Raw genomic sequence first — 24,420 nt, 5'->3', positions numbered from 1 at the left:
AGAGGTCACCTGTGGAGCTCTGAAAGGAGTCACTGGCGTAAAAATTGAGCGCCGTGGTCACTTTCACTGTCACTGGCAGTGGATGCCCTCATGTCCCCGTGGTGCCAAATCCTGCAACAGCTGGCAGATGTGACTGACCAGTTCCCTAGACACACACAATCTTCAGCGACTGGTTGTAGGTCGTTGGCAAGAATGAAAGACAGCATCTATAGACCCTGGGTCTAGCTAGGCACCAACCAATGACGTCTCGCTGTGGCTCTTCAGCAGCAGTTGCTCCTTCTTCCTGAGGGTGCTGCTCCTCCCTCTGCACAGCCAGACACCTCCGCTACTCTCTTCTCCGCTCTCTTAACGCCACAAAGCATACAGCTAGTTCACCAGGCTCCATGCTTCTGATGTACTCCTCCTGCAGGATGTAAGACAGAGACGCGTGGGTTAGATTGGGTGTACGAAGAACCTCTCTTGGTTAAGTCTGAAAGCCCCTTACTACATCCCGGAGAATGCTGGCCACCACTTGGATGGCCAGAGTTTAGTGTGCTGCATGGCTGCCCGAAACCCCACCCACTCCGCCCCATTCTACCTGACCGACTGGTGATAGCTTTGCCCCCTAGACTCCATGCTGTGCTCTCAGCTCAGGCACAGGCATTCTCCTAGCCCAAATTGCAAGGCTGCCCTGTTAGCTTGAACCATGGGGGAGACTGGTCCAAACCGGGATGATGACATTGCAAGAGGCTGTGAGTGTCTCCACCAGTGACTGCTCCATGGCCAGCATTAGCCAGGAGATTGTACAATGTGCCCAGTCGTCCAACTGTTCTGTCATCCACTAATACGCTCATTAGTTTGCAGTCTGTGCCCAAGGGGTGAAAAGCTCTGGAGCACTTGGTGGCACTTGCATGCCTCTGTGTTGCTTGTGTGGGCAGAGAAGCTAGAGGCCCAACTCCAATCATATCAATGTGTCTGCGCCTGAACTGTCTCAGCTGCAGAGGAATGGTCTCTTTATACAAGGTTTCCCTAATGCGTGGGCGCTTTCCTTCCCCCCACCCAGCACGTGCTTGTGCACCACCTTCAGCTGCAGGGCAGCCCTTGCTCCCACCCCCAAGTCGTCTCAACTGCAGGGCAGCCCTTGACCCCACGTTTCCAACGCATCTCAACCTTTAAGTCCAACAGGCATCCTAGGCGAGCATTGCACAACATTACTGTGTGCTCATCTCCGAGTCCCCCTCACCTCCGAGTCCCCCTCACCTCCGAGTCCCCCTCAATGTGCAGCCTGCCAAGTGCACACGTTTCCTATGCTGTGTGAAACGTGTTGGCGTGCAATCACACTGACGTGGGCGGACAATCCAGTGGTGGGGGGAGGGTGGGGGGGTGGGTGATTCCAGCGGGTTGGCCTTGTAATGATATGCAGATGTATTACAATGAGGTTCTTGACTTCTGATGGTTGGAAACGCAGCCCGCCATCGGCAGGCTGAGTGGACGAGCGCAAACTGGTTTCACAAAGTTTTGGCCTTCTCGCCATATTGTCTGCTCACACCACTGAGCACGCCCGAGGCCAGCGGGCAGGGGCGATTCCACCCACCATTGCGGCTAGGTGCTGAGAAAGGACAGGATCCAGCAGGGCTGCGAACCCTCCACGATACCAGAGGGGCCTTTTACCACTCGCTGGGCTCAATCTTGATGTACTGATACTGGACAAGGTACCAGAGTCTGCAGCCACCCAAACTGTACACAAGGAGGGGAGGGGGGAAAAGTCAATACTTAAGGCTCCTGCTTGTCATTTTTATAAATCAACGTTTCGATTAGCCTTTGTTTAACATTCTAAAAATCATTGTATTTGATCCTGGATAATTGTTGAGGAATTGCGTCCAGTTATTTATGACCAAGTTGGGGAATGCAAGCAAGGCCCAGCCCCATTGATTCTGCATTCACTGTTTAATAAGACAGCATCATATCAATGTTAATACAAACTTGGTGAGATGTAACTAGTGAATCAGACACTGGAATTGGCTGAAACAAAAACAGAAAATGCTGGAAAAATTCAGCAGATCTGGCAGCATCTGTGGAGAGGGAAACAGAGCTAACGTTTCGAGTCCGTATGACCCTTCTTCAGAGCTGATGCTTTGATGCTGTTAAGACCTGCTGAGTTTTTCCAGCATTTTCTGTTTTTTTTTCAGATTTCCATCATCCGAAGTATTTTGCTTTTATATTGGAATTGGCGGTTTTATTTCTCATTTCTCATTTTTACTCATTTATAGTCAATTTGTGGAACATTCAGTGTCATCAATGTAGTTTCTATGTGGTTATAAATTGTAGAATGGGGATTATGGTACCCCAAAAAGCACTGTGAATGGTGTTGTATTTCTAACTTAGCAACAAACCAGAGCAACCACAAACATTTGATCTAATCGCTGACTCCCAGTGCCTTTGTAGAAGTGGGTAACACGTTCCTGTAAACCGATAGACATCATCATGCTGTTAGGAGTTTGAAACGTTTCCCCGATATAAATAGATCGCGCTCTTGCTGCCTGTGTGTTGTTTGTTGGAGTAATGTATGAGACCCAAATGTGAAATAATCTAGCATGACTGCAAAATAATTTAGCATGAGTCACCTCTATTTTTATGTCTCAATTTGGTGTGAGAATGCTTTTGGAGGCCCGAGGGATTTAAATTGGCAGCAATTCTATTAACCATTACTATTCAAAGCTACATTTAAGGACATGTGTTGCTGGACATGTAAACAAGCTGTCTGAATGTTTCATCTTGTAAGTTCTGTCCATCAGCCAGCAGGTTTGTCCAAAGTCACACCAGGAAGCCTCCAGGTTCAATCCATGGTCCTCGTTGAATTAAATGATCCTGGCCAATTATTTTTTTTAAATTTAATTCACAGAATTGAATCACAGGATTGTTACAGAGCAGAGGGAAGCCATTCAGCCCATCGTGTCTGCACCAGCTCTCCAAATGAGCATTTCACCTAGTGCCATTCTCCTGCCTTCTCCCTGTAACCCTGCACATGGCTTCTTTTCAAATAATCATCTAATTCCCTCTTGAATGCCTCGATTGGACCTGCCTCCACCAAACTCACAGGCAGTGCATTCCAGAGCCACTCGCTGTGTGAAAAAGCTTTTGCTTCTTTTACCAATTACCTTAAACCTGTGCCCTCACATTCTCGATCCTTCTGCCAATGGGAATAGTTTCCCTCCACTTACTCTGCCCAGGCCCCTCATGATTTGAACACCTTTATCAATTCCCCCCTCAATTTTCTTTTCTCCAAGGAAAAGAGTCCCAACATCTCCAATCTATCTTCATAACTGAAGTTTCTTATCCTTGGAACCATTCTCGTAAACCTCTCTCTCTCCAATGCCTTCACATCCTTCCTAAAATGCGGCGCTCAGAACTGTACACAATATTCCAACTGAGGTCTGAACAGTGTCCTAAACAAGTTCACCATAATCTCCTTGCTCTTGTACTTTATGCCCCTATTAATGAAGCCTAAGGCACTGTATGTTTTTTTAACCACTCTCTCAACCTGTCCTTCCAACTTTAATGACTTATGTATATATACACCCAAGTCCCTCTGCTCCTGCACCCCCTTTAGAGTGGTACTCTTTGTGTTATACTCTCTCTTCATGTTCTTCCTACCAAAATGCATCGCCTCACATTTCTCCGCATTGAACTTCATCTGCCATCTATCTGCCTACTCCACCACCTTGTCTAAGTCCTTTTGAAGTTCTACTGTCCTCCTGACAGTTTACAATTCAGTCACAGGATGCGCTGTTGCTAGTGAGGCAGCATTCATTTCCCATCACTAATTGCCTTTGAGAAGGCAGCAGTCAGCCACCGCCTTGAATACAGCTTGGCTTGCTAGGCCATTTCAGAGGGCAGCTAAGAGTCAGCCACATTGCTGTGGGTCTGAAGTCAGATGTGTGCCAGACCGGGGAAGGACGGCAGACTTCCTCCCCTAATGGACATTCGTGAACTAGATGGGTTTTTACAACAGTCATGTCATTTCATTGTCACCATTACTGATGCAAGCTTTCTATCCCAAGTTTTTTTCTATCCCAAAAATTTAAATTTTCCTCAGCTACCATGGTGGGATTTGAACTTATAACGTCCAGGCCTCTATATTACTAGTCCAGTAACATAACTGTGCTACCATATCCCTCAAGTAAGGGCACTATAATTGGTGGCATTGCTGCCAGGTTAGGCAGAAATAGATTGCTGGACTCCCAGTGCTGGTTACTATCCTTCAACCCTCTTCCTGTAACATGCACACATGTGGATGTTATACGATTGCACAGTCAGGCTGGTCTGCGATGCCCTCAGCAATCAAATAGCGTGCTGACATTCGGGATCAAGGCACACACACAAACAATATCCACTAGAGCAAAGAGGCAAAAGAGCATCAATGCACGTGAACGCTTCTGTGAAAAATAAAGCTGTCACTGAGGAAAGGAAACAAAGATAGATTTTTTTTCCCATTTAATATAAATTGCACAGCGGTGTAATGGTGCTGTACAAAACATCAAAGATGGAAAAACAGCAAGCTGGTTAAATAATTACATCCTTCCTGCCAAAGATCCGGGACAACAAATGGGATGTAATTTAATATTTTGGATGTTTGCCTCATTGGTTTTTGCAATAGTTCCTTCAGGAGATTTAAACAGAAGTGAGAGATTATAATAGTGGTTTGGCCATCGGAGGCTGCCCCCAGCCCTCCCCCCTCCCCACTAACCATTTCAGTGCCCAGCTGAACCTCCGATATCCTCCCTGGTTGATTATTCCAAACACGTTGAATATTTGCTGAGGTCAAATCGGAAAATCTTCAAACAACCAGGAGGCCCAAGGCGAGGAGAATTTATTTTCAACACAGTGAGATATAATAATGGGGAACGCACTGCCTGAAAGGGTGGAAAGGGTGGTGGAAGCAGATTCAACTGTAGTTTTCAAAAGGGAGTTGGATAAATACTTGAAGGGGAGAAAATTACAGGGAAATGGAGAAAGAGAAAGGGGAGTGGGACTGATTGGCATAAAGTGGTATTGTCACTGGGCTAGTAATCCCGAGAGCCAGGGGAATGCTCCGGGGACCCGGGTTTGAATCCCAACATGGCAGATGGTGGAATTTGAATTCAATAAAAAATCTGGAGTTCAAAGTCTGACAACAACCATGAAAACCATTGCTGATTGTTGTAAAAACCCATCTGGTTCACAAACGCCCTTTAGGGAAGGAAATCTGCTGTCCGACATGTGACTCTAGACCTACACTCTTAAATGCCCTCTGAACAAGGGCAATTAGGGATGGGCAATAAATACTGGTCCTAGCCAGCAACACCCACATCCCGTGAATAAATTTTTTTAAAACTCTTTCAAAGAGCCAGCAGGAGACACAATGAGGCCCATTTGCCTCTCATGTGCCATAAAAGTCAATGATTCTGAATTGAACTGCTGTTAAACTGTCAAGATTTTTCATGGCATCTGAGCCTATCAGTGAAATCTAGAGTATTAATTCATCCTTTAACTTTTATGATAAATGTCACAAATTTGCTGGAGTAATAATTCATCCTTCAGCAAATTTGTGACATTTATCATAAAAGTTAAATACGGCAGACGCTGAAAACCTGAAATGCAAACAGAAAATGCTGGAAACACTCAGGAGGTCAGGCAGAATCTGTGGAGAGAGAAACAGAGTTACTGGCCAGAGTTTCCCGGCCCTGTTGGCATGGGTTGCCATGGCAGGCAGTGGAGGTGAACAATATGGCGAGAAGGCCAAAGATTGGTTTTACGCCATCGTGAAACTAGTTTGCGATGGTCTGCTCCACCCGGTCAATGGTGGCTGCGTTTCCAGCCTCCACACGTCGGGAACATCGTTTCAGTCAACTTGCAACTAATTATAAACCCTGCTCACCAGAATCATCCCCTGCATCAAATTTACCACCCACACTGGCGTGACTTCAGAACGGTGAGCTTCACCACAGCCTTTAAAAGACGTGCACCCGGCGACCTGAACTCTGAGGGGAGCTGGGAGGTGGGTGCGCACAACCTTGCGCAGCGATCGCAAGCATCGCCCGGAGGACATCGAGGAAGAGGCATTTTCTGGGGTTACGGGCAGTGCCGGGGCAAAGGGCCCCAGTGCGGGTTAGGCCGGCAGGGGTGGTGGGTGAGGTGGTGTCAAGGCAGCACAGATTGAAGGAAGTACACAAGACCACGCCGGGGGTGGGGGAAGGGGGTTTGAGGGAAGCAGCTTCACACTTGGGAAAGCTTGTCAGAAGTGAGCATTCCTCTGCAGCTGAGACCGTTCAGCAGCAGCTCCATTGACCTGCTTGGAGTCGGGGCTCTGAAGCTTTTCTGCCCACTCAAGCAACTCAAAAGCATGAAAGTGCCACCAAATGCTCTAGAACTTTTAACCCAATGGACACAGACTGCAAATTAATGTGCGTTTTAGGGGGCAGCCGATTAATTGGCCGACTGGGCAAGTTGTAGATTCCCCTCGGAAAAGGGGCCATGGCGCAGTCACTGGTGGAGGCGCTCAGAGCCCTTTGCAATGTCTTTATTCAGGTTTGGACCAGTATCCCTCATGGTTTAAGCTAACAGCGCAGCCTCGCAGAGCAGGATAGGAGAAATCCTGAGCTGAGAGCACAGCCTGCAGTCCAGTAGCTGAAGCTGCTGCCAACCGGTCAAGTTGAGTGGGGTGGAGGTTGGTGGGGTTTCGGACGGCCATGCAGTGCACTACACACTGACCATCCAAGTGGTGGCCAGAATTCTCCTGTATGTGTGAAGGGGCCTTCAGACTTAACCAAGAGAGGTTCTTAGGACACATATGCTAACCCACGTCTTTGATCCCGCAGGAGTAGAACATCAGGATTATGGAGCCTGGTGATTTAACAGTCTGCCTCATGGTTTACAGAGACCAGAGAAGAAGAATAAGAGAGACCACTGCCTTCATCTTGTGCAGGAACCAAGGTTTCACATCTGAGTGACATGAACACTGCTTATCAGAACAAGGAGCCATAGGCAGGGAGACACTCTTGGGAGTTTATTTACAATAGTGAACATTATGTACAAGTGATTAACACCTATGCCCAGGCTATGCAGCTACATCTTCTTAACCTTCCTAACCGTGCCACTACGTCTTGGTGCTCCACTGACATCCACAGCGGAGGTGGAGGCCGCCTGCTGACTGCTACACCTTGTTGTCTGTGATGACCTTGGTGGGCGTCCTCTGGAGGCCTGAGACCTGGAGGGTCCTGGCCTGCCTTCGGGGTCCTGCTGTGTGGCAGTGGCACCCTCCTCATCCTGTGGAGCTGGAGCTGCTGGGGTCACAGGAAGAGGGGATTTGGATGGGCTGGTCACTCCTGGAATCACCTGGATGGATGGCCCCGGGGGGAACACCTGCTGATCCTCCTCTCAATGGGTGCCCGAGGGCCCCTGGCTGACTCCTTGAGGAGAAGTGGAAGCTGGAGTGAGATTGAGCTGCCCCACACCCTCTCACATTGACAGTGCTGGAGTTCAGCCCGCACAGCAGTGCAGGACCGATGTCCTTGGCCTTGCTGTGTCGATATGCCAGCTCTATCACCACAGACTGAAGGCAAACAGACTCATTCAGTGTGCCTTGCAATCTGAGGAGTGCAGCCTTCATCCTTTCCTGATGTTCCTGAACTTGCCTTTGCAGCTCCAGCAACTGAGCTGTGACTGAGTTCAGAGATTCCTCATCTGACCCGGGGTCAGCAGATTTCTGGCCTCCAGGAGTCCTCTGAGTGCCAGAAACCTGGGAAGTCCCTGCCGCCACGTGCTGTGGATCAGACAGTGTGATGTGCTCACCAGATTGTGAACCCGAGGCTACTCTAGAACTTGGGCCCACTGAGGTGTGTGTTTCTGCACAGGTGGAGGGTGTGGGTGAGCGCTGTGTCAGGACTTCAATTAGGGTGTCATCAGATTCTCCTTCCGAGGTGTCTTCGACGCTTCAGTCCGAGGACCTGGGTTATAAACCCACCCCGCTGCTTCCCAGATATGCCTGCGAAAGCAAGGAGAGATAATTAGTCCTGGCAGGGGACTGTGGAACAGGGGAACTCAGTGACAGCATGGTTGTCTGATGGATGTTGCACTGCTGGATCCTCACTTGGCTGAGCACCACCGACCTCACCATCAGCACAGGACCGGTCCAGATCGTCGCCGGCCAGCTGGATGGCTCTGTTTTCAAAGTCTGTGAGGACCTTGATGTCGGGCATTCCTCCACCAGTCTGTGATCTCTCCCTTTTGTTGTGGGCCAGCTTGTCCTGCATGGATACAGATGGAGAGAGTGTGAGCAGGATGCCTGCCAGGCCAGATGAGAAGGATGCCTGGCATGTGTGGGTGGTGAGTGGTGCCGTGGACGGGATGAGGACATGATCTGCAGGGCTGATGAAGGTGTGTGTGAGAGGGTGAATAGTGATGTCACTTGAACTGGCAGTGAGGGGGATCCCTGTGGATGTGCGATGGGTTTGTGAGTATGAGAGTTGAGAGTGTGAGAAGAGTGACTTACCCTGGCAGAACGGAGGAGATCATTCATCCTCTTTTGGCACTGGGTGGTTGTCCTCTTTTGCAGGGCGTTGGCGCTGACCACCCACTACCACCGCCTCCCAGACTGGATTGGTGACCTTGCTGGTTTTTGCTCAGAGCGGGGATAGAGGACATTGCGGCAGGGCCCCCACTGCATCCAATAGGCATCCGAGGGAGGCGTCGCTAAATTTAGGGGCAGCCTGTTTCCTCCCTTTAGCAGCCATGACTTTCTAGCAGCTTCCAATCCCATGGAGAATAGCTCTGTGCAGGGGTGCTCTTTAAATATGGCGTCTGGATTACTGAAGGCCTAAGGTGAGGGCGGGGCGGGCGAGTCAGATGCCACTCCGCCAGCGACCGGGCGTGTTTCCCGGGAATGCAATATTAGTGAGGCCGGATGCGCTGGGAATGGGACAATAAGGCGCGAAAAGCCACCATTGTGGCTGGCAGGTAAAACGTCCTTTCTCCCGCCCGCTACCGCACTTTGTGCAAATCTGGGATGATCCCAGCCAATGGGTTGACATTTGACCCTCAAAAACAGCTGCGTTGGAATTTGGTGACATGTTAAAATTTTAAAATCTCAAACCTGCCTCCAGTCCACTTCCAGTTTGAATGGAGGTGAAACAAGGGCACAAGCAACCAACCGGTTCCCAGCAGATGGGATGGCCACTTAAATATTTTAAGGAGGCTGGCAGCCCTGACGCAGTTTCGCACTAAATTTTGTTTCATGGTGCTCCTGTGAAGCACCTTGGGATGCTGTACTACATTAAAGGCGCTATGTAAATGCAAGCTGTTGTTTACCATGCTGGAATTGTTGTCAATTCAGAGTCTTGCGTCTACTGTCTGACCTAGATTGTGCGGTCACCCAAATAGAGTTAAGCTGTCAGAGATTTAAGTCTACAATGAGGAGGGGGAAGTGAGTTTCCAAGGTGTTTCTCTATCAGTGTTTTTGTGCAGGGGGATGTTTCTGAGACTGTAATTCAAGATGGGGACATGATGCTGAAGATAGTATTTGTGTAGTGCGAATGTTACTTCCCACCTACCGGTTCAAGCCTGGATATTGTCGCGGTCTTGCTGCATGTGGACACGGACTATTTCACTACCTCAGGAAAAGTAAATGGAACATCCAGTGGAATGCAGTGAACATCTCCACTTCTGATGGAGGGATGATCATCGATGAAGCAGCTGAAGATGGTTAGGCCTAGCACACTGCCCTCATGTACTCCTGCTGCCGTGTATTTTGCTAAATTGATTGGCCTCCAACAACCACAACTTTGCGTCAGGTATGATTCCAACCCCTGATTCCCATTTTATTGGGCTGTTTTGTCCCATTCTCAGCTGAATGCTGACAAACAGTGGCATCAGTGTGTATCATCTATAAGAACTGCATGAACACACCAAGGCTCCTTAGGCAGCACCTTCCAAACCCACAACCTCTACCATCTAGAAGAACAAGGGCAGCAGATAGATGGGAACACCACCACCTGGAAGTTCCCCTCCAAGTCACTCACCATCCTGACTTGGAAATATATCACCGTTCCTTCATTGTCGCTGGATCAAAATCCTGGAACTCCCTCCCTAACAGCACTGTGGGTGTACCTACACCACATGGACTGCAGCGGTTCAGGAAGGCAGCTCAACACCACCTGCTCAAAGGCAATTAGGGATGGGTAATAAACGCTGTCCTAGCCAGAGACGCCCACATCCTGTAAATGAATTAAAAAAACAGTCAAGAGCAGTTACTCTCACCTCATCTCTGGAATTCTGCTCTTATGTTTATGTTTAAACCAAGGCTGTAATGTGGTCTGGGGCACAGGAGTGACCATAGTGGGACCCTTAGCAACCTTCGGTGAGCAATCTTTTACTGAGTTTATGTCGCCTAATAGAGCTGACACCTTCTATCACTTTGATGATTGAGAGTGGACGTGGGGAAGATGTTTCCATTAGTAGGAGAGACTAGGACCTGAGGGCACAGCCTCAGAGTAAAGGGAAAACCTTTTAGAACAGAGATGAGGAGAAACTTCTTTAGCCAGAGAGTGTTGAATCTATGGAGTTCATTGCCACAGAAGGCTGTGGAGGCCAGGTCATTGAGTGTATTTAAGACTGAAATAGATAGGTTCTTGATTGGTAAGGGGATCATAGGTTACGGGGAGAAGGCGGGAGAACGGGGTTGAGAAACTTATCAGCCATGATTAAATGGCGGAGCAGACTCGATGGGCCGAATGACCTAATTTCTGCTCCTATGACTTATGGCCTTATGGTCTAGTAGATTGATAGAGGATAATTGGACAATTTAGGTTTGTCCTGCTTGTTGATGACAGGACATGCATATGCAATTTCCCACATTGTCAGGTAGATGCTAGCGTTGTAGCTGTAATGAAACAGCTTGGTTAGAAGCATGGCTGATTCTATAGCACAGGCCCTCATATATAATGAAATAAAGAATACAAAGTACAATACAGAACACACACTGTGATACAGAATACAGAAAAAAAACTTGCACCTTTCACCACCTCAGGATGTTCCAAAGCACTTTCCAGTCAATGAGGTACCTTTGAAATGTAGTCACTATTGTAATTTATGAATTATGGCAGCCAATTTCTGCACAGCAAGATCCCAAAAACTGCAATGAGATAATGACCAGAGCTGTTTTAATGATGTTGATTGAGGAATAATATTAGTCAGGACAAACGGGAGAACACCTCTACTCCACTTCAAAATGTGAGAGAGCTGATAGGACCTCAGTTTAATGTCTCATTCAAAGACAGTGCCTCCAACAGTGCAGCACTCCCTCGGTACTGCAATGGAGTGTCAGTTTAGATTATGTACTCAAGTCTCCGGAGTGGGTACAAACTTCTGACTCAAGAGGCAAGAGTGTTCCCACTGAGCCATAGCTGACACCTACATGATGTGCTACAGAATATCACACTTTAGTACAGAATCCATGATAAAACACAGCACACACAGGTACAGTATATGAAACATCCTACTAGTTCCCTCACCCACCCTCCCTCCCAATGGAAGCCCCTATATCCAACTTATGCCAGTTACACGAGTTGAGCCCAAACTGTGTCAGCTGACATGCCCTGCATCATGAAATACCTGCTTCCTAGAAGGCCTCCATCCCATTCGCGCAGTTCCTCAGCCTCCTGTGCATCTGTTCCGATGATGCCACTTTCCAAAACAGTACCTCTGACATGTCTTCTTTTTTTCATAACCAAGGGTTCCCTGCCACTGTGGTTGACAGGGCCCTCAACCGTGTCCGAACCATCTCCTCTGCCCTCACCCCTTCCCCTCCCTCCCAGAACCATGATAAGGTCCCCCTTGTCCTCACTTTTCACCCCACCAGCCTCAGCTTTCAAAGGATCATTCACCAACTCCAGCATGATGCCACCACCAAACACATCTTCCCCTGACCCTCCTTGTCAGCATTCCATAGGGACCATTCCCTCCAGGACACCCTAGTTCACCCCCAACACCTCATCCCCTCCCCATGGCACCTTGTCATGAAATCGCAGAAAGTGCAACACCTGCCCCTTTACTTCCTCCCTCCTTATCATCTAAGGCCCCAGGCACTCCTTTCAGGTGAAGCAGCCCTTCACTTGAACCTCCTTCAATTTAGTCTACTGTATTCGCTACTCCCAATGCGGTTTCCTCTACATTGGAGAGACCAAACGCAGACTGGGTGACCACTTTGCAAAACACCTTCGGTCTGTCCGCAAGCATTATCCAGACCTCCCTGTCGCTTGCCATTTCAACACTCCACCCTGCTCTCATGCCCACATGTCCATTCTTGGCCTGCTGCATTGTTCCAGTGAAGCCCAACGCAAACTGGAGGAACAGAGCCTCATCTTCCGATTAGGCACTTTACAACCTTCCGGACTTAACATTGAGTTCAACAATTTTAGATCATGAGCTCACTCCTCCATCTCTACCCACTTTTTAATCCAATTATTTTTTTTTAATTCATTCATTTTTGTTTTATTTATTTTTTATCCTTTATCTCCAACCTTCCGCCCTCACCCCCCACAGGGCCATCTGTCACTTGTTTTTATGTTTTGCTTTCACAGAGCGCTGACCCTTGTTTTTCCATTAACACATTCTGCTATCTTACCTTTATGCCTCTGTCAGCACCTTTGTTAGTCTTTAACTCTACCATTAACACCCACTTTGTCCTGTGTCCATGACGTCTTTGTCAAATTTCTCTTTAGCTCCCATCTATCCCTGACCTTCCATTTTGCTCCACCCCCTCTTAAACAGTGTAAAATCCATCACATTTCTACTTCTCTTTAGCTGTGAAGAAGAGTCATACAGACTCAAAACATTAACTTTGTTTCTCTCTCCACAGATGCTGTCAGACCTGCTGAGTTTTTCCAGCATTTTCTGTTTTTATTTCAGATTTCCAGCATCCGCAGTATTTTGCTTTTATGTCATGTATCTTGTCAAGTTGATGGTAAAACTCTTGCTCATGGATTAACTTGACTGAATTTGCAGCTGTTTAAGTGGTTATTATCACCACAATGGGAAGGTTTTCAAAGGTTATTACGGAAAATAAAAGTACATGGTGTAGGGGGTAACATAATAGCATGGATAGAAGATATTGGCTGGCTGGCAGAAAACAGAGGGTATTCGTAAATGGGTCTTTTTCGGATTGACAGGATGTGATGGGTGGAGTCCCACAGGGGTCTCAACTTTTTACGATTTACATCAATGACTTAGATGATGGGGAGTGAAGACATGGTAACTAAATTTGCAGATAACTCAAAGATAGGTTGTGAAGAGATGAGGAGGCTGCAAATGGATATAGATAGGTTGAGTGAGTGGGCAAAGATCTGGCAAATCGAGCTTAATGTGGGAAAATGTGAAATTGTTCACTTTGGCAGGAAGAACAAAAAAGCAGGGTATTACTTAAACGGAGAACGGCTGCATAAGTCTGAGGTGCAGAGGGATCTAGGTGTTCGACTACATGAGTCACAAAAAGTTAGTATGCAGGCACGGCAAGTAATTAAGAAGGCTAATGGAATGCTATCCTTTATTATGAGAGAAATTGAACATAAAAGTAAGGGTGTTATGCTTCAGTTATACAGGGCATTGGTGAGACCGCACCTCGAATACTGTGTGCTGTTTTGGTCTCCTTATTTAAAGGAGGATGTAAATGCGTTTCAGGCAGTTGAGGTTTACTAGATTGATACCTGGAATGAGTGGGTTGTCTTATGAGGAAAGGTTGGACAGACTGGGCTTGTTTCCACTGGAATTTAGAAGAGTGAGGGGTGATTTGATTGAAGTGCACAAAATCCTGATCAGCGTTGACAAGGTGGACGTGGAAAGGATGTTTCCTCTTGTGGGTGAGTCCAGAACTAGGGGGCAATGTTTTAAAATTAGGGGTCGCCCTTTTAGGACAGAGATGAGGAGAATTTTTTTCTCTGAGGGTTGTGCGACTTTGGAACTCTCTGCCTCAGAAGGCAGTGGAGATGGGTTATTGAATATTTTTAAGGCAAAGGTAGATAGATTCTTGTTAGGCAAGGGAATCAAAGATATCAGGGATAAATGAGAATGTGGAAATTGAAACACAAGAAGACCAGCCATGGTCGTATTGATTGGCGGAGCAGGGTCGAGGGGCTGAATGGTCTCCTCCTGTTCCTATTTCTTATGTTCTTATGTTTTGAGCCTTGTGCACATCCGCCCCGCCAGGGGCCAGGACAATAGGGGAGCCCCTTGCCACTCCATCAGGGCTGGGCTGTTGCAGCCAAACATACATATTGCCCTTTTTCCCTGATGGCAATTGATTGCTAAGCGATTGACTTGCCAATGATAAACCAGTATCACTCTACTTGTACCATAGAAACCCATGCTTTAGGCAGGCGTACATTAGAGTGACTGTCATAAAAGCAGAACTGGCACAATTTCCAACAAGGCACCTGTCGCATCTCCTCAGGTGATGTCGGGATGGGAGGGGGTGGATCACGCCTCCCTTTAGAATTTTAGGGATGGAGTCCTGACAGATCCTTGTCCAAATTCCACCCTACCAGCTGCTGGCAGGTTAAACCCTGTCTGATATTCCCTTCTCTCTCACAACTTACAGAATTTCATCACCCTCGCTTGTCATATATCTGATCCCATTGCACTTTAACACAATCTTGTTTTGACCAGTTTAACTTGTCTTGTGTATTTTATTGCATCTTTGTGTACACAATGGTCTGAGTAACTGGACCTTATGGTAAACAAACCTGGTAGCTAAATGGACTATCCAGTATGAATAAATTAATATTTTCTAGAGTTCATACATGGGTTTTAAGAAATACAAATGTCAAGTCCAATTACTGACTTGGTGCATCTTATAACTTGCCCGTGTTTCTCATTTCTTTCACTGAAGGAGGATATTTTGTGATATTGTTATTGGTGGTTGTGAAAAATGAGCCGTGCATGGGGAGAAATACAAACCTCACACTGTAAAGACTAGATTGGCAGCAATGATAAATGCAAATTCAACATTTAACGCAACCATTAGACTGATAGGGCATTTTAGAGAAGCTATGGCTCTGGGTGAAAGTGAATAACTGAAAGCAAATTCTAGATGATCTATATCATCGCCTTATTATTGTATTAAAGTCACTGGTTAATGAAATGGTCTTTCCATTGGAAGTTTTCATTGTCTGTTCCACACACTCTTGGTGGTTTCCCTCTACTCCTGGGGACAGTTCCAGAACAGATTTTTTTTCTTCTCCAGCTCCATTTTCTGACTAATGATTGTGGCTTTACCTAATCCAGCACAGCAGCTGTACAGTGCAGCTGAACTGCAATCTCCTTTGGTTACACAGCAAGCAGCCATATACCAGATGCCGCCTCGTGACCAGACAGCCTGAATCATTGAAAACATTTTAGCAGTCGTGATCTTATCTTACTCTTCCATTAAGATATTGTCCTTTGTGTGACCTCCATCCAGGTTGTCACTCTATCAGGGAGGCAAACAGGTACATGTGACCTTATTGCTTTGTGGATCAGGAGAATCTATCTGATTTAATACCATGTTTATCTCTCACACACCTGTTGTTGCATTAACATTAAAATCCCTAAGCAAAGAAAATATTACAATTAACCACCGGCACAGTAGAACTTGAACCATGGGCTGCATTTTTCGGACGACAGGGCCTCCAAAGAGCCAGCGTCCCCGCCAATCACAGCAGCCCCACAGTCATTTAATGCTCCGGGGAGGGTTGATTGGCTGGAGACAGGACTCCCACCTCTCACTCACGTGGAAGTCCTGCCTCAGAGAGCTGTCAGCCAATCTGCTTGGCCAGCAGTGTTGTAATCCCAGCCAGTGGCCCCCTTGACCAGGACTGGGATTGTAAGCAGTCCCCAGACTCTAAGTCTCGGAATCCAGGGCCAGGTAAGGGCTGCCGGGGACTCCCCACCGGCGAGGAGGGAAAGTGAGGCCCCAGAGGGATGGGGGTCTTCAGGGAGAGGAGTGGAGGGAGCACCTGCAGGTGGGGGGGGTCAGACCTTGGGGGAAGGACGCCCAATGTGGAAAGGGGCAGTCCTTGAGGAAGGCAACCCCTCACCCGTCCGAGGGGCCTGTCAGGCTTCCCCGGGCCCCTGATCTCCTCCCGCCTAAGGCCGGGCAGGAAGCAGCCCTTAGGTGGCTAATAATTACGGACAGGTCGAGATGAGCAGGAGGGCAGCGGGATGGCCACCTGAGGAATCTTTGCCGGCGGGGGGACCATAAAATTCTGCCCTATATCTCAAGATAATGAAAAGCACCCACAGCTTACAAGAGAGACTGATTGCCTGACTTACCTTGTCATCACCAACTTTTGTTTCTTGACCAATAATGTCCAAAGACAGCACTTGTGCTAATGTGATGAGCACAATGTACAATCCCTGCGGCCTGTTTAGCTCCCACACATCCTGTCATGTACCCAGTGCTTTTATCCACTTTGTTTGCATTGTCTCATTTAGCTTGACCTCCAGAATCGCTTATAGACCTATGACCCAGCTTGCTCTTCTACTGCCCCTGCAATCTGTGATCCTCCTCTTTGGACCCTCCACATCTCCAGCTAGTTTCAAAAGCTTCCTCTTCAAGCAGGTCTTCAATTGCCTTTGTCCCATAATGGGGCCGGGGGGCGGGTATGTTAAATTACTCCTATGGTAAGCTTAATGTAAAAGGCAAAAGCGAGTAAAAAATAGCATTTGCTGCTTTGTACAAACATCATTTTGCACTAAATTTAGCGCAGCAAGCAACCTTATCCACAGATTGCTGAAGCATGCCAGGGGTGGGGTCAGATTGGAGGAAGCCAGGCACTACCACTTGAGGATTAGTGCACTTTGCCCGAGATTTTTAAAATTCATTCTCAAGGTGTGTGCATTGCTGACAAGGGCAGCAATTATTTCCCAGTGGGCTTTCACTGAACTTACATCTTTTCATCTTGCACTCATCAGGACAATTCGCAAGAATACGAAATTGTAAAGGGAACAACAATTTATACTGCATGAGAAGAGAGTGCTGATTGGTTGGCAAGTAGACTCTGTTAACCGATCAGAACTCTCTTCTCATGCAGTATGAATTGTTGTTCACTCAACAATTTGGTATTTTTGTGAATTGTCCTAATGAGTGCAAGACAAAAGCTTTGACAACATGTGCCTTTTATCAGCAATACTCAAGTTCTGTACTACCAAATGACTATTTGAACTTACACCTCGCAGTGTGCATCACATATATGAGTTAGTTTGAAATTCAAAGAGGTAGGATCTTGACTTTGAAAAATTGAGGTCGGGGGCCAAAGGCGGTCAGTGGTCCATTTCCCAACCGCTCCCTGGTCCGCCAATCGGGCACACCCGCCAAAGGTAAAATTCAGGCCATAGATTTCCCATTGACTGCAGGCTGGGGGACCTCAATGGCCCACCCTCTGGAGAAGTGTAAGATCACTGATAGCAAGAAGCTGCAATGTCATTGTCTGTTTCAGTGGAGTCATAACTGGGAACACTGACAATTTCGCTATCATTACCATCACGAAATCCAGGTCAGTGGAGATCGAAAGCAGTCAGTTTCTGCATGGAGCATTGACTAATTCCTATTCCTGCTCCTATTTCTTATGTTCTTCATGTTTTGGGTGCAATGCCAGGATTAACAATTCTGAAAACACCAGCCTACCTTTTCTCTTTACCTGTGCTGAAGCGCTGCTGGTACTTCAAGCACGTTCAGCTTTTACTCAAGCATCAGATTCGTAAGCACTACGGTAAATGACATTTTAACTTTCACCAGGAGAGATTGCTGACAGAATGTGCTCTTTTTAATGGGCTTTTGACTCCTATTTGAAAGCAACATTATCTGGTTTTCAGTGCACCGAAGTTCATTCAAATAACAATACACACACTTTAGATTCTCAATCACTTGTTTAAAGAGCTTCATTTTTCTATTTGACTTGTTAAACCTTCAATTAACGGGCTGTTACATGCCATTATCTTTCACACCCGTGACCTCTGCCATCTAGAAGGACAAGGGCAGCAGACACCACCTGGAAGTTCCCCTCCAAGCCACTCACCATCCTGACTTGGGAATATATCGCCGTTCCTTCACTGTCGCTGGGTCAAAATCCTGGAACTCCCTCCCTAACAGCGCTGTAGGTGTACCTTTTTTTTTATTCATTCACGGGATGTGGGCGTCGCTGGCTAGGCCAGCATTTATTGCCCAACTCCAATTGCCCTTGAGAAGGTGGTGGTGAGGTGCCTCCTTGAACCGCTGCAGTCCATGTGGTGCAGGTGCACCCACATCCTGTGTTGACCAGTCATGATTGAATTTCTATAGTTCTTTGATGTAGCAGCCTCTGTGAAACTGTCCTCACCTCAGAGCTGGGCTAGACACTCCTCTACATAACTCAGGAAAAATAGGTTGTGATCAGATTCATGTGATTGCTCCAACTTACAATTTATTTACAATTTTACATCCCATATTTTAAAACTTACATTCACAGTACAGGACAGAGATCATTTCACTTTCATTTAGCTGCTAGCTGTGGCTCTGAGGGCAGCCTTCTCACCTTTGAGTCGGAAGGTTGTAGGCTCAAGTCCTGTTCTGGAGACTTGAGCATGTAATCGAGGCTGACGATCCAGTCTGCAATGGCAGAGATGCTGTCTTTCAGTTGGAAGTCCCATCTGCCCTGGGGGAACAGGTCATTGTTTGAAGAGGAGCAGGGGAGTTCTCACTGATATCCTGTACTATTTATTCCTGAAGCAACATCACAAAAGAACAGATGATCTGGTCTAAAGTCAAAAAAATGCTGGAAAAACTCAGTCAGTCTGGCAGCATCTGTGGAGAGAGGAACAGAGTCAACGTTTCGAGTCCATATGACTTCTTCAAAGCTCTGGATGATCTGGTCATTATCCCATTGCTGTGTGTGCAAATTGGCTGCCACATTTCTCACATTACAACAATGGCCACATTTTCAAAGTACTTTGGCGGTAAAGTGCTTCAAGAGATCCTGAGATTGTCAGAGAAATGCAAATTCTTCCTTCATTTCGCTGATGTCCTGTGGCCCAGACCATTATGAAGTGCACAATGGGACTGTTGCAGAACATTCTCCATCATTGGCATCACCAAGCAACTAACAAAGAGACAGGCCCAGGTCAAAAATTACCGTGTGGGTTCCAAAATTGAGTTATTAAAACAATTATGGGAGAGCATTTTATTGTTTCCATAAAAAGGGAGAGGGAATACTTTGAATAAAAAGTATCTCCCTCAAGCATCCATCTCCTTAGCTTATGTGTTGATGATATTGGCTGTGAGATGTGAGGCAAGTCACAAATCATTAATCTGCTGGTAGGTGATAATTTTTAGAGTTGAACAACATGATAAGGAAGATTTTCCACGTCAGCCAACCTGACACATGCTGGACGTTCTTCTCTTGATGTTGTACACGCCAAAACTATGAGGTTTCTGCCCATTGATTTGAATTGATGGGGTGAGAATTTCTTCCCCTGTGCCCCAACATGTGCCAGGAGCATAAAACCTCCCCAAATATTCCTATGCAAGTCCCAAATGGTATTTTAAGACCTGTTTTTCTGATATCAATGATGCTGTCTGATTTCTGTTCACTGGATTTCGCTCTGATTGCCAACTTACATTTGAGTTTTTATTTTCCGCCTGGCACTTCTCCTTTGTCGACACGTAGCCAAGTATTTGTAGCACACAAAGGGCCTAAGCTCTTCGAGTCCGCATGGAACTTGCCAGATGTCCTGGAAAATTGAGAGCATCTTGCCCCTGGCTTCCTGTCCCTTGAAATCAATGGGTGGAACATTGCAGACGGTCGGGTTTAATGATATGCATTAGCAATAGATGAGGTGCCACACCACCAGCACCTCCACAGAATAATATGCTCATTATGTAGTGAATTGTAGCTTGTTATAAGTTGTGAAGAGGATGTAAGGAGGCTACAAAAGGCTATACATAGATACATTAGGTGAGTGGGCAAAGATCTGGCAAATGGAGTATAATGTAGGAAAATGTGAGGTTGTCCATTTCGGCAGGATGAATAAAAAAGAGGCATATTATTTAAACAGTGAGAGACTGCAGAGCTGTGAGATGCAGAGGAATCTGGGTGCCCTAGTGCATGAAGGTTAGCATGCAAGTACAACAAGTAATTAGGATAGGAAGTAGAATGTTATCGTTTATTGTGAGTGGAATTGAATGCAAGAGCAGGGAAGTTATGCTTCAGTTATACAGGGCATTGGTGAGCCCAGTATTGGTCTCCTTATTTAAGGAAAGATGTAAATTCATTAGAAACAGTTCAGAGCAGGTTTACTAGACTAATACCTAGAATTGGCAGGTTGCCTTTTGAGGAGAGGTTGGACGGGCTAGGTTTGTATCCGCTGGACTTTAGAAGAGTAAGAGGTGACTTGATCGAAACATATAAGATCCTGAGGGGACTTGACAGGGTGAATGTGGAAAGGATAGTTCCTCTTGTGGGAAAATCTGGAACTCGGGGTCACTGTTTAAAAACAAGGGGTTGCCCATTTAGGACAGAGATGAGGAAATCTTTTTCCTATCAGAGGGTTGTGAGACTTCGAAATTCTCTTCCTCAAAAGGTGGTTAAGGCAGAGTCCTTGCATATCTTTAAGGCAGAGGTAGATAGATTCTTGATATAAAGGCGATGAAAGTTTATCAGGAGTAGGCAGGAATATGAGGTTAAAATCAGATCAGTCATGATCTCATTGAATGGTGGAGCAGACTTGAGGGGCCGAGTGGCCTACTCCTGCTCCTAATTCATATGTTCGTATGCCATATATGTAAAGGACTGGGACCTCAAAATTCTACATAGTGTGAGGCTCTTGATGTTAATCCAGCTCCCTCTACTGATGCTTCAATTGAGGCCTCCTAACTCAACACAGAGCAGTGATCAACCACGGGTGCTTCCTGATCAGTATGGATCAGTAACACGCAGGGACTCTCAAGAGGTGTCAGCTAAGGCTCAGTGATAGCGCACTTAGTTTGAAACATGAAGGTTGCGGATTCAGGTCCTTGAGTACATAAATCTAGGCTGACACTTGGCTGCGATGCTGAGGGGATGTGTCACTGTTAGAAGTGCTGTCTTTCGCATAAGTGGTTAAACTGAGGCTACGTCTGCCGTCTCAGCTGGAAGGAAGAGATTTTATAGCATTACTTGGTGAAGAGCGGCAGAGCTTTCCCTGTTGTCCTGGCCAATATTTATCTTTCAGCCAATATCACTGAAACAGTTTATTTGGTCATTATCTCATTGCTGTGTGGGAGTTTGCTGTGCTCAAATTTGCTACATTACAACAGTGAATACATTTCAAAAAGTACTTAATTGGCTGCAAATGTTGAGGTTGTGAAAAGCACCACATAAATGGTTCGCCCACTAAGGAAGAGGAATTTAAGAGCACAGGTTTGAAATTCTCTGTATAATTGTGATGTGCATGATCTTCATTTCACTGTGTGACAAATGCCTTTGTTCTGTTCTGATTCTTTTTGTGTTTGTCTTTCAGGGTACATTCCTAGCTATCTGGAGAAGGATGAACCATGTGTTGTTTGTGGTGATAAGGCAACAGGATACCATTACCGTTGCATCACATGCGAAGGCTGTAAGGTAGAATGGAGGCAGATAAACCCCACTATACTCAGCTGAATATATCATAATGTTCAACTTGTTTTTAACAGAGTCCAGGATGTGTACTTTATACATTCCCATTTGCAATTTTTCCCTCTTCTCCCATGCAAAGATTTGGCAGTTTACTCAGCTGTATAGCTCAGTTAAATGCCAAGCTGTGCATTCGCCTGCCTTTTGTTGTAAAGACTGCGGTTTATGCAATGGATTCAGTTCCTTGTTCGGCAATCTCTAGTGCATCTCACAAGCAAGCGTTCTTTGCATAGGAATCCAGGCAGTGTCGGCGGGTAGTTCAACCTTAGTAGTATCACATGCAAGTAGACTCTGCCCTCAGCTCACTTCCACCCTGGGAATGGTAGCATGATGTTTATGATACTGGGCTCGTAACCCAGAATCATGAGTTCAAATCCCACCACAGCAGCTGGGGAATTTAAATTCAGTTGATGAAATCCCACTAGAATGTGAAGCTAGTATTAGTATTTGATCTTGTGGTGCAGTGGATGGCATCCCTGCTCCTGAGCCAGAAGCTCCAGGTTCAAGTCCCACTCCAGGACTTGACAGCCACAGAAGGTGTGTTCATAATGTGGCCAAGCTGGTTGATTGTCAACCTGTAAATCCTTCCAATACATTATGGAAGGTGGCAAGAGTGGGAGAGTCTCCTGGTCATCCATGCTTGATCTGGAGTGGTGCCAATAGAAAACTAGTCATGGAAACAGACATAAGCATGTGCTTTGCCAGCAGGCACCAGAAAGGAATAAAGAACAGTCAGAGTGACCATGTAACTACTGGAGATTTATTTTTAACAAATCCTCCTGGTTTACTCATGTCATTTGAGGAAGGAAATCTGCCATCCTGACCCGGCCTGGCCTATATTTGACTCCAGACCCAAAGCAATGTGGTTAACTCTAAACTGCCCTCTGAAAGGGCCTCACAAGCCACTCAGGTGTCAAGAACGGTGGTTCCCACATCTTGTGAGCAAGTAAAAGGAAACGCCCCCCAATTTTGAGCAGATAACCACAAGGTTATCATCACAAGTTGAAACCCTGGTTGACTTCACTCCCCCAGTGCAGTAATTGTAATATTCCTGATATCAGATAACTCAGCATAACCTAAGGATTGAATTGGAATCTACTGCTCTGTATTGGTCAGTTCTGCGGCAAAGGTTCTCCCTGAATAGTGTACTGAAATCCTACTGTGGGGTTTCAAATGAGAACCAGGACTGCAGTTTCAAGTGCAGCTCTAATAGTTGAGCATCCAATCCAGGCTGGTACTTCAGTGCCATACTATGGGAGTGCTGCAGTGTCAGAGATCCAGTTTTTTGAAAGAGACATTAAAGCAAGGCCCTGTCTAATGTTCAGGTGAACATGAGAGATCCCATGGCATAATTTGAAAAAGAGCAGGCAGTTCTGGCAAATGGTCATCCCTCAACCAACAAAAACAGGTTATTTAGTTATTCTGCTCATTGCAGCTTGTGGGATCTTGCTGTTTGCAAAAATGTTACCACGCTTGCACTTCGGTGACTATAACTTGCTTTGAATGTAATTCATCAGCTTCAAAGTGCTTTTGGAGGATGGGAACGGTCCTACATAAGTGCATATCTTCTCTTTATCTTTCTTATTGAGGGTGACACTTGAAGAGTGGCCGCTTGGGTGATGTAGATTCAGGAGAGGGGGAGAAAATGCCAGGTTAAGTGTAAAAGATGCTAGGTGTGGTTTGATGCTCCCATTGGCCTTCCATAGTTTCATAGACCAGTCATTTTGTAACCTTGCTGTGTGAGGCTGTCTATCAGCGCTGAATTATGAGCCTTATGAGAACTTAAACCCAGTATGAACTAATTAAGACTTAAAACTCAATTGACCTTAGGAAAGAGAAGACCTATGTTGCATCTCTCTACTCTCGATTATGAACCGAAGCCTCAGAAGTTTCCAGTCAATGAACTGGCACAGGTCATTCCCCAGCCTGTCTACACTACTACAATAGAGTTTGAGTTACCTTTTTTATTCATTCTTTCATGGGATGCAGACATTGCTGGCATTTGTTGCCCATCCTTAACTGCCCTCAAAGTGATTTGCTTGCTAGACCATTTCAGCAGGCAGTTAAGAGTCAACCACATTGCTGTGGGCCTGGAGTCACGTGTAAGCCAGACTGCGTAAGGATGGCAGATTTCCTTCCCTAAAGGGGGCTAGTGAACCAGGTGGGTTCTGCTAACTCTATCCAGTTTGGATACAGATGGAAAGTGTGGCAAGAGGATTCTATAATCCATTGAGCCGAACTTCTCAAAATCCAAACATGAACATTGATTGTTCTTTCAAAGAGTCAGCACAGATACACTGGGCCAAATAGCCTTTTTTCTGTTTGGATTGGAGGCTTTTAAGTTTTCAACCGATGTATTTTGTAAACTGATGTTAATCCTTCAGATAGGAACGCTGCACGTTATTAGTGAGAGAGAGAGACTTATGTTAGAGCAGCATTTTTCCACTGGATGGGGCACCAGTTCCAACAATTAATGCCACAGGTACTTGGAGATGAGTTTGCTACCCAAGGTGTGTGCCACCTGTAAAGCTAACACAGCACGGAGAAGCCGGAGAGTTCTCCACAGAGAGAGAGAATCAAGATCTGGCCACCCTTGTGCAGATGGTTCAAGAGCAACATTGACAAAGACCCAACCTTCCCCATGTCAAACTATTGAAGATTTGCGAGATAGAGGAGCTACCTAAAGATTTGAGGCAGACTATTTAGTTATCCAAAAAAACAAACCATATATAATTATTTAAGTGATCTC

The 24,420-nt window shown here is 46.2% G+C and overlaps 1 protein-coding gene across 6 annotated transcripts in view; it reads left to right on the top strand.

The window, feature by feature from the left end:
• LOC144667817 (thyroid hormone receptor alpha) overlaps positions 1-24,420 on the top strand; it is a 247,792-nt gene that overhangs the window by 198,058 nt on the left and 25,314 nt on the right. For all 6 annotated transcript variants that reach the window (XM_078529294.1, XM_078529298.1, XM_078529295.1 and 3 more), the window contains one exon: positions 21,520-21,620. In XM_078529294.1, the coding sequence (XP_078385420.1) occupies positions 21,520-21,620 (101 nt within the window). The remainder of the gene's footprint in view (positions 1-21,519; positions 21,621-24,420) is intronic.

The sequence above is a fragment of the Cetorhinus maximus genome, chromosome 25 (assembly GCF_964194155.1).
Source record: "Cetorhinus maximus chromosome 25, sCetMax3.hap1.1, whole genome shotgun sequence".
NCBI classification, from domain to species: Eukaryota; Metazoa; Chordata; class Chondrichthyes; order Lamniformes; family Cetorhinidae; genus Cetorhinus; species Cetorhinus maximus.
The sequence above is the reverse complement of the archived record's forward strand: the minus strand, read 5'-3'. Positions and strand labels throughout refer to the sequence as shown.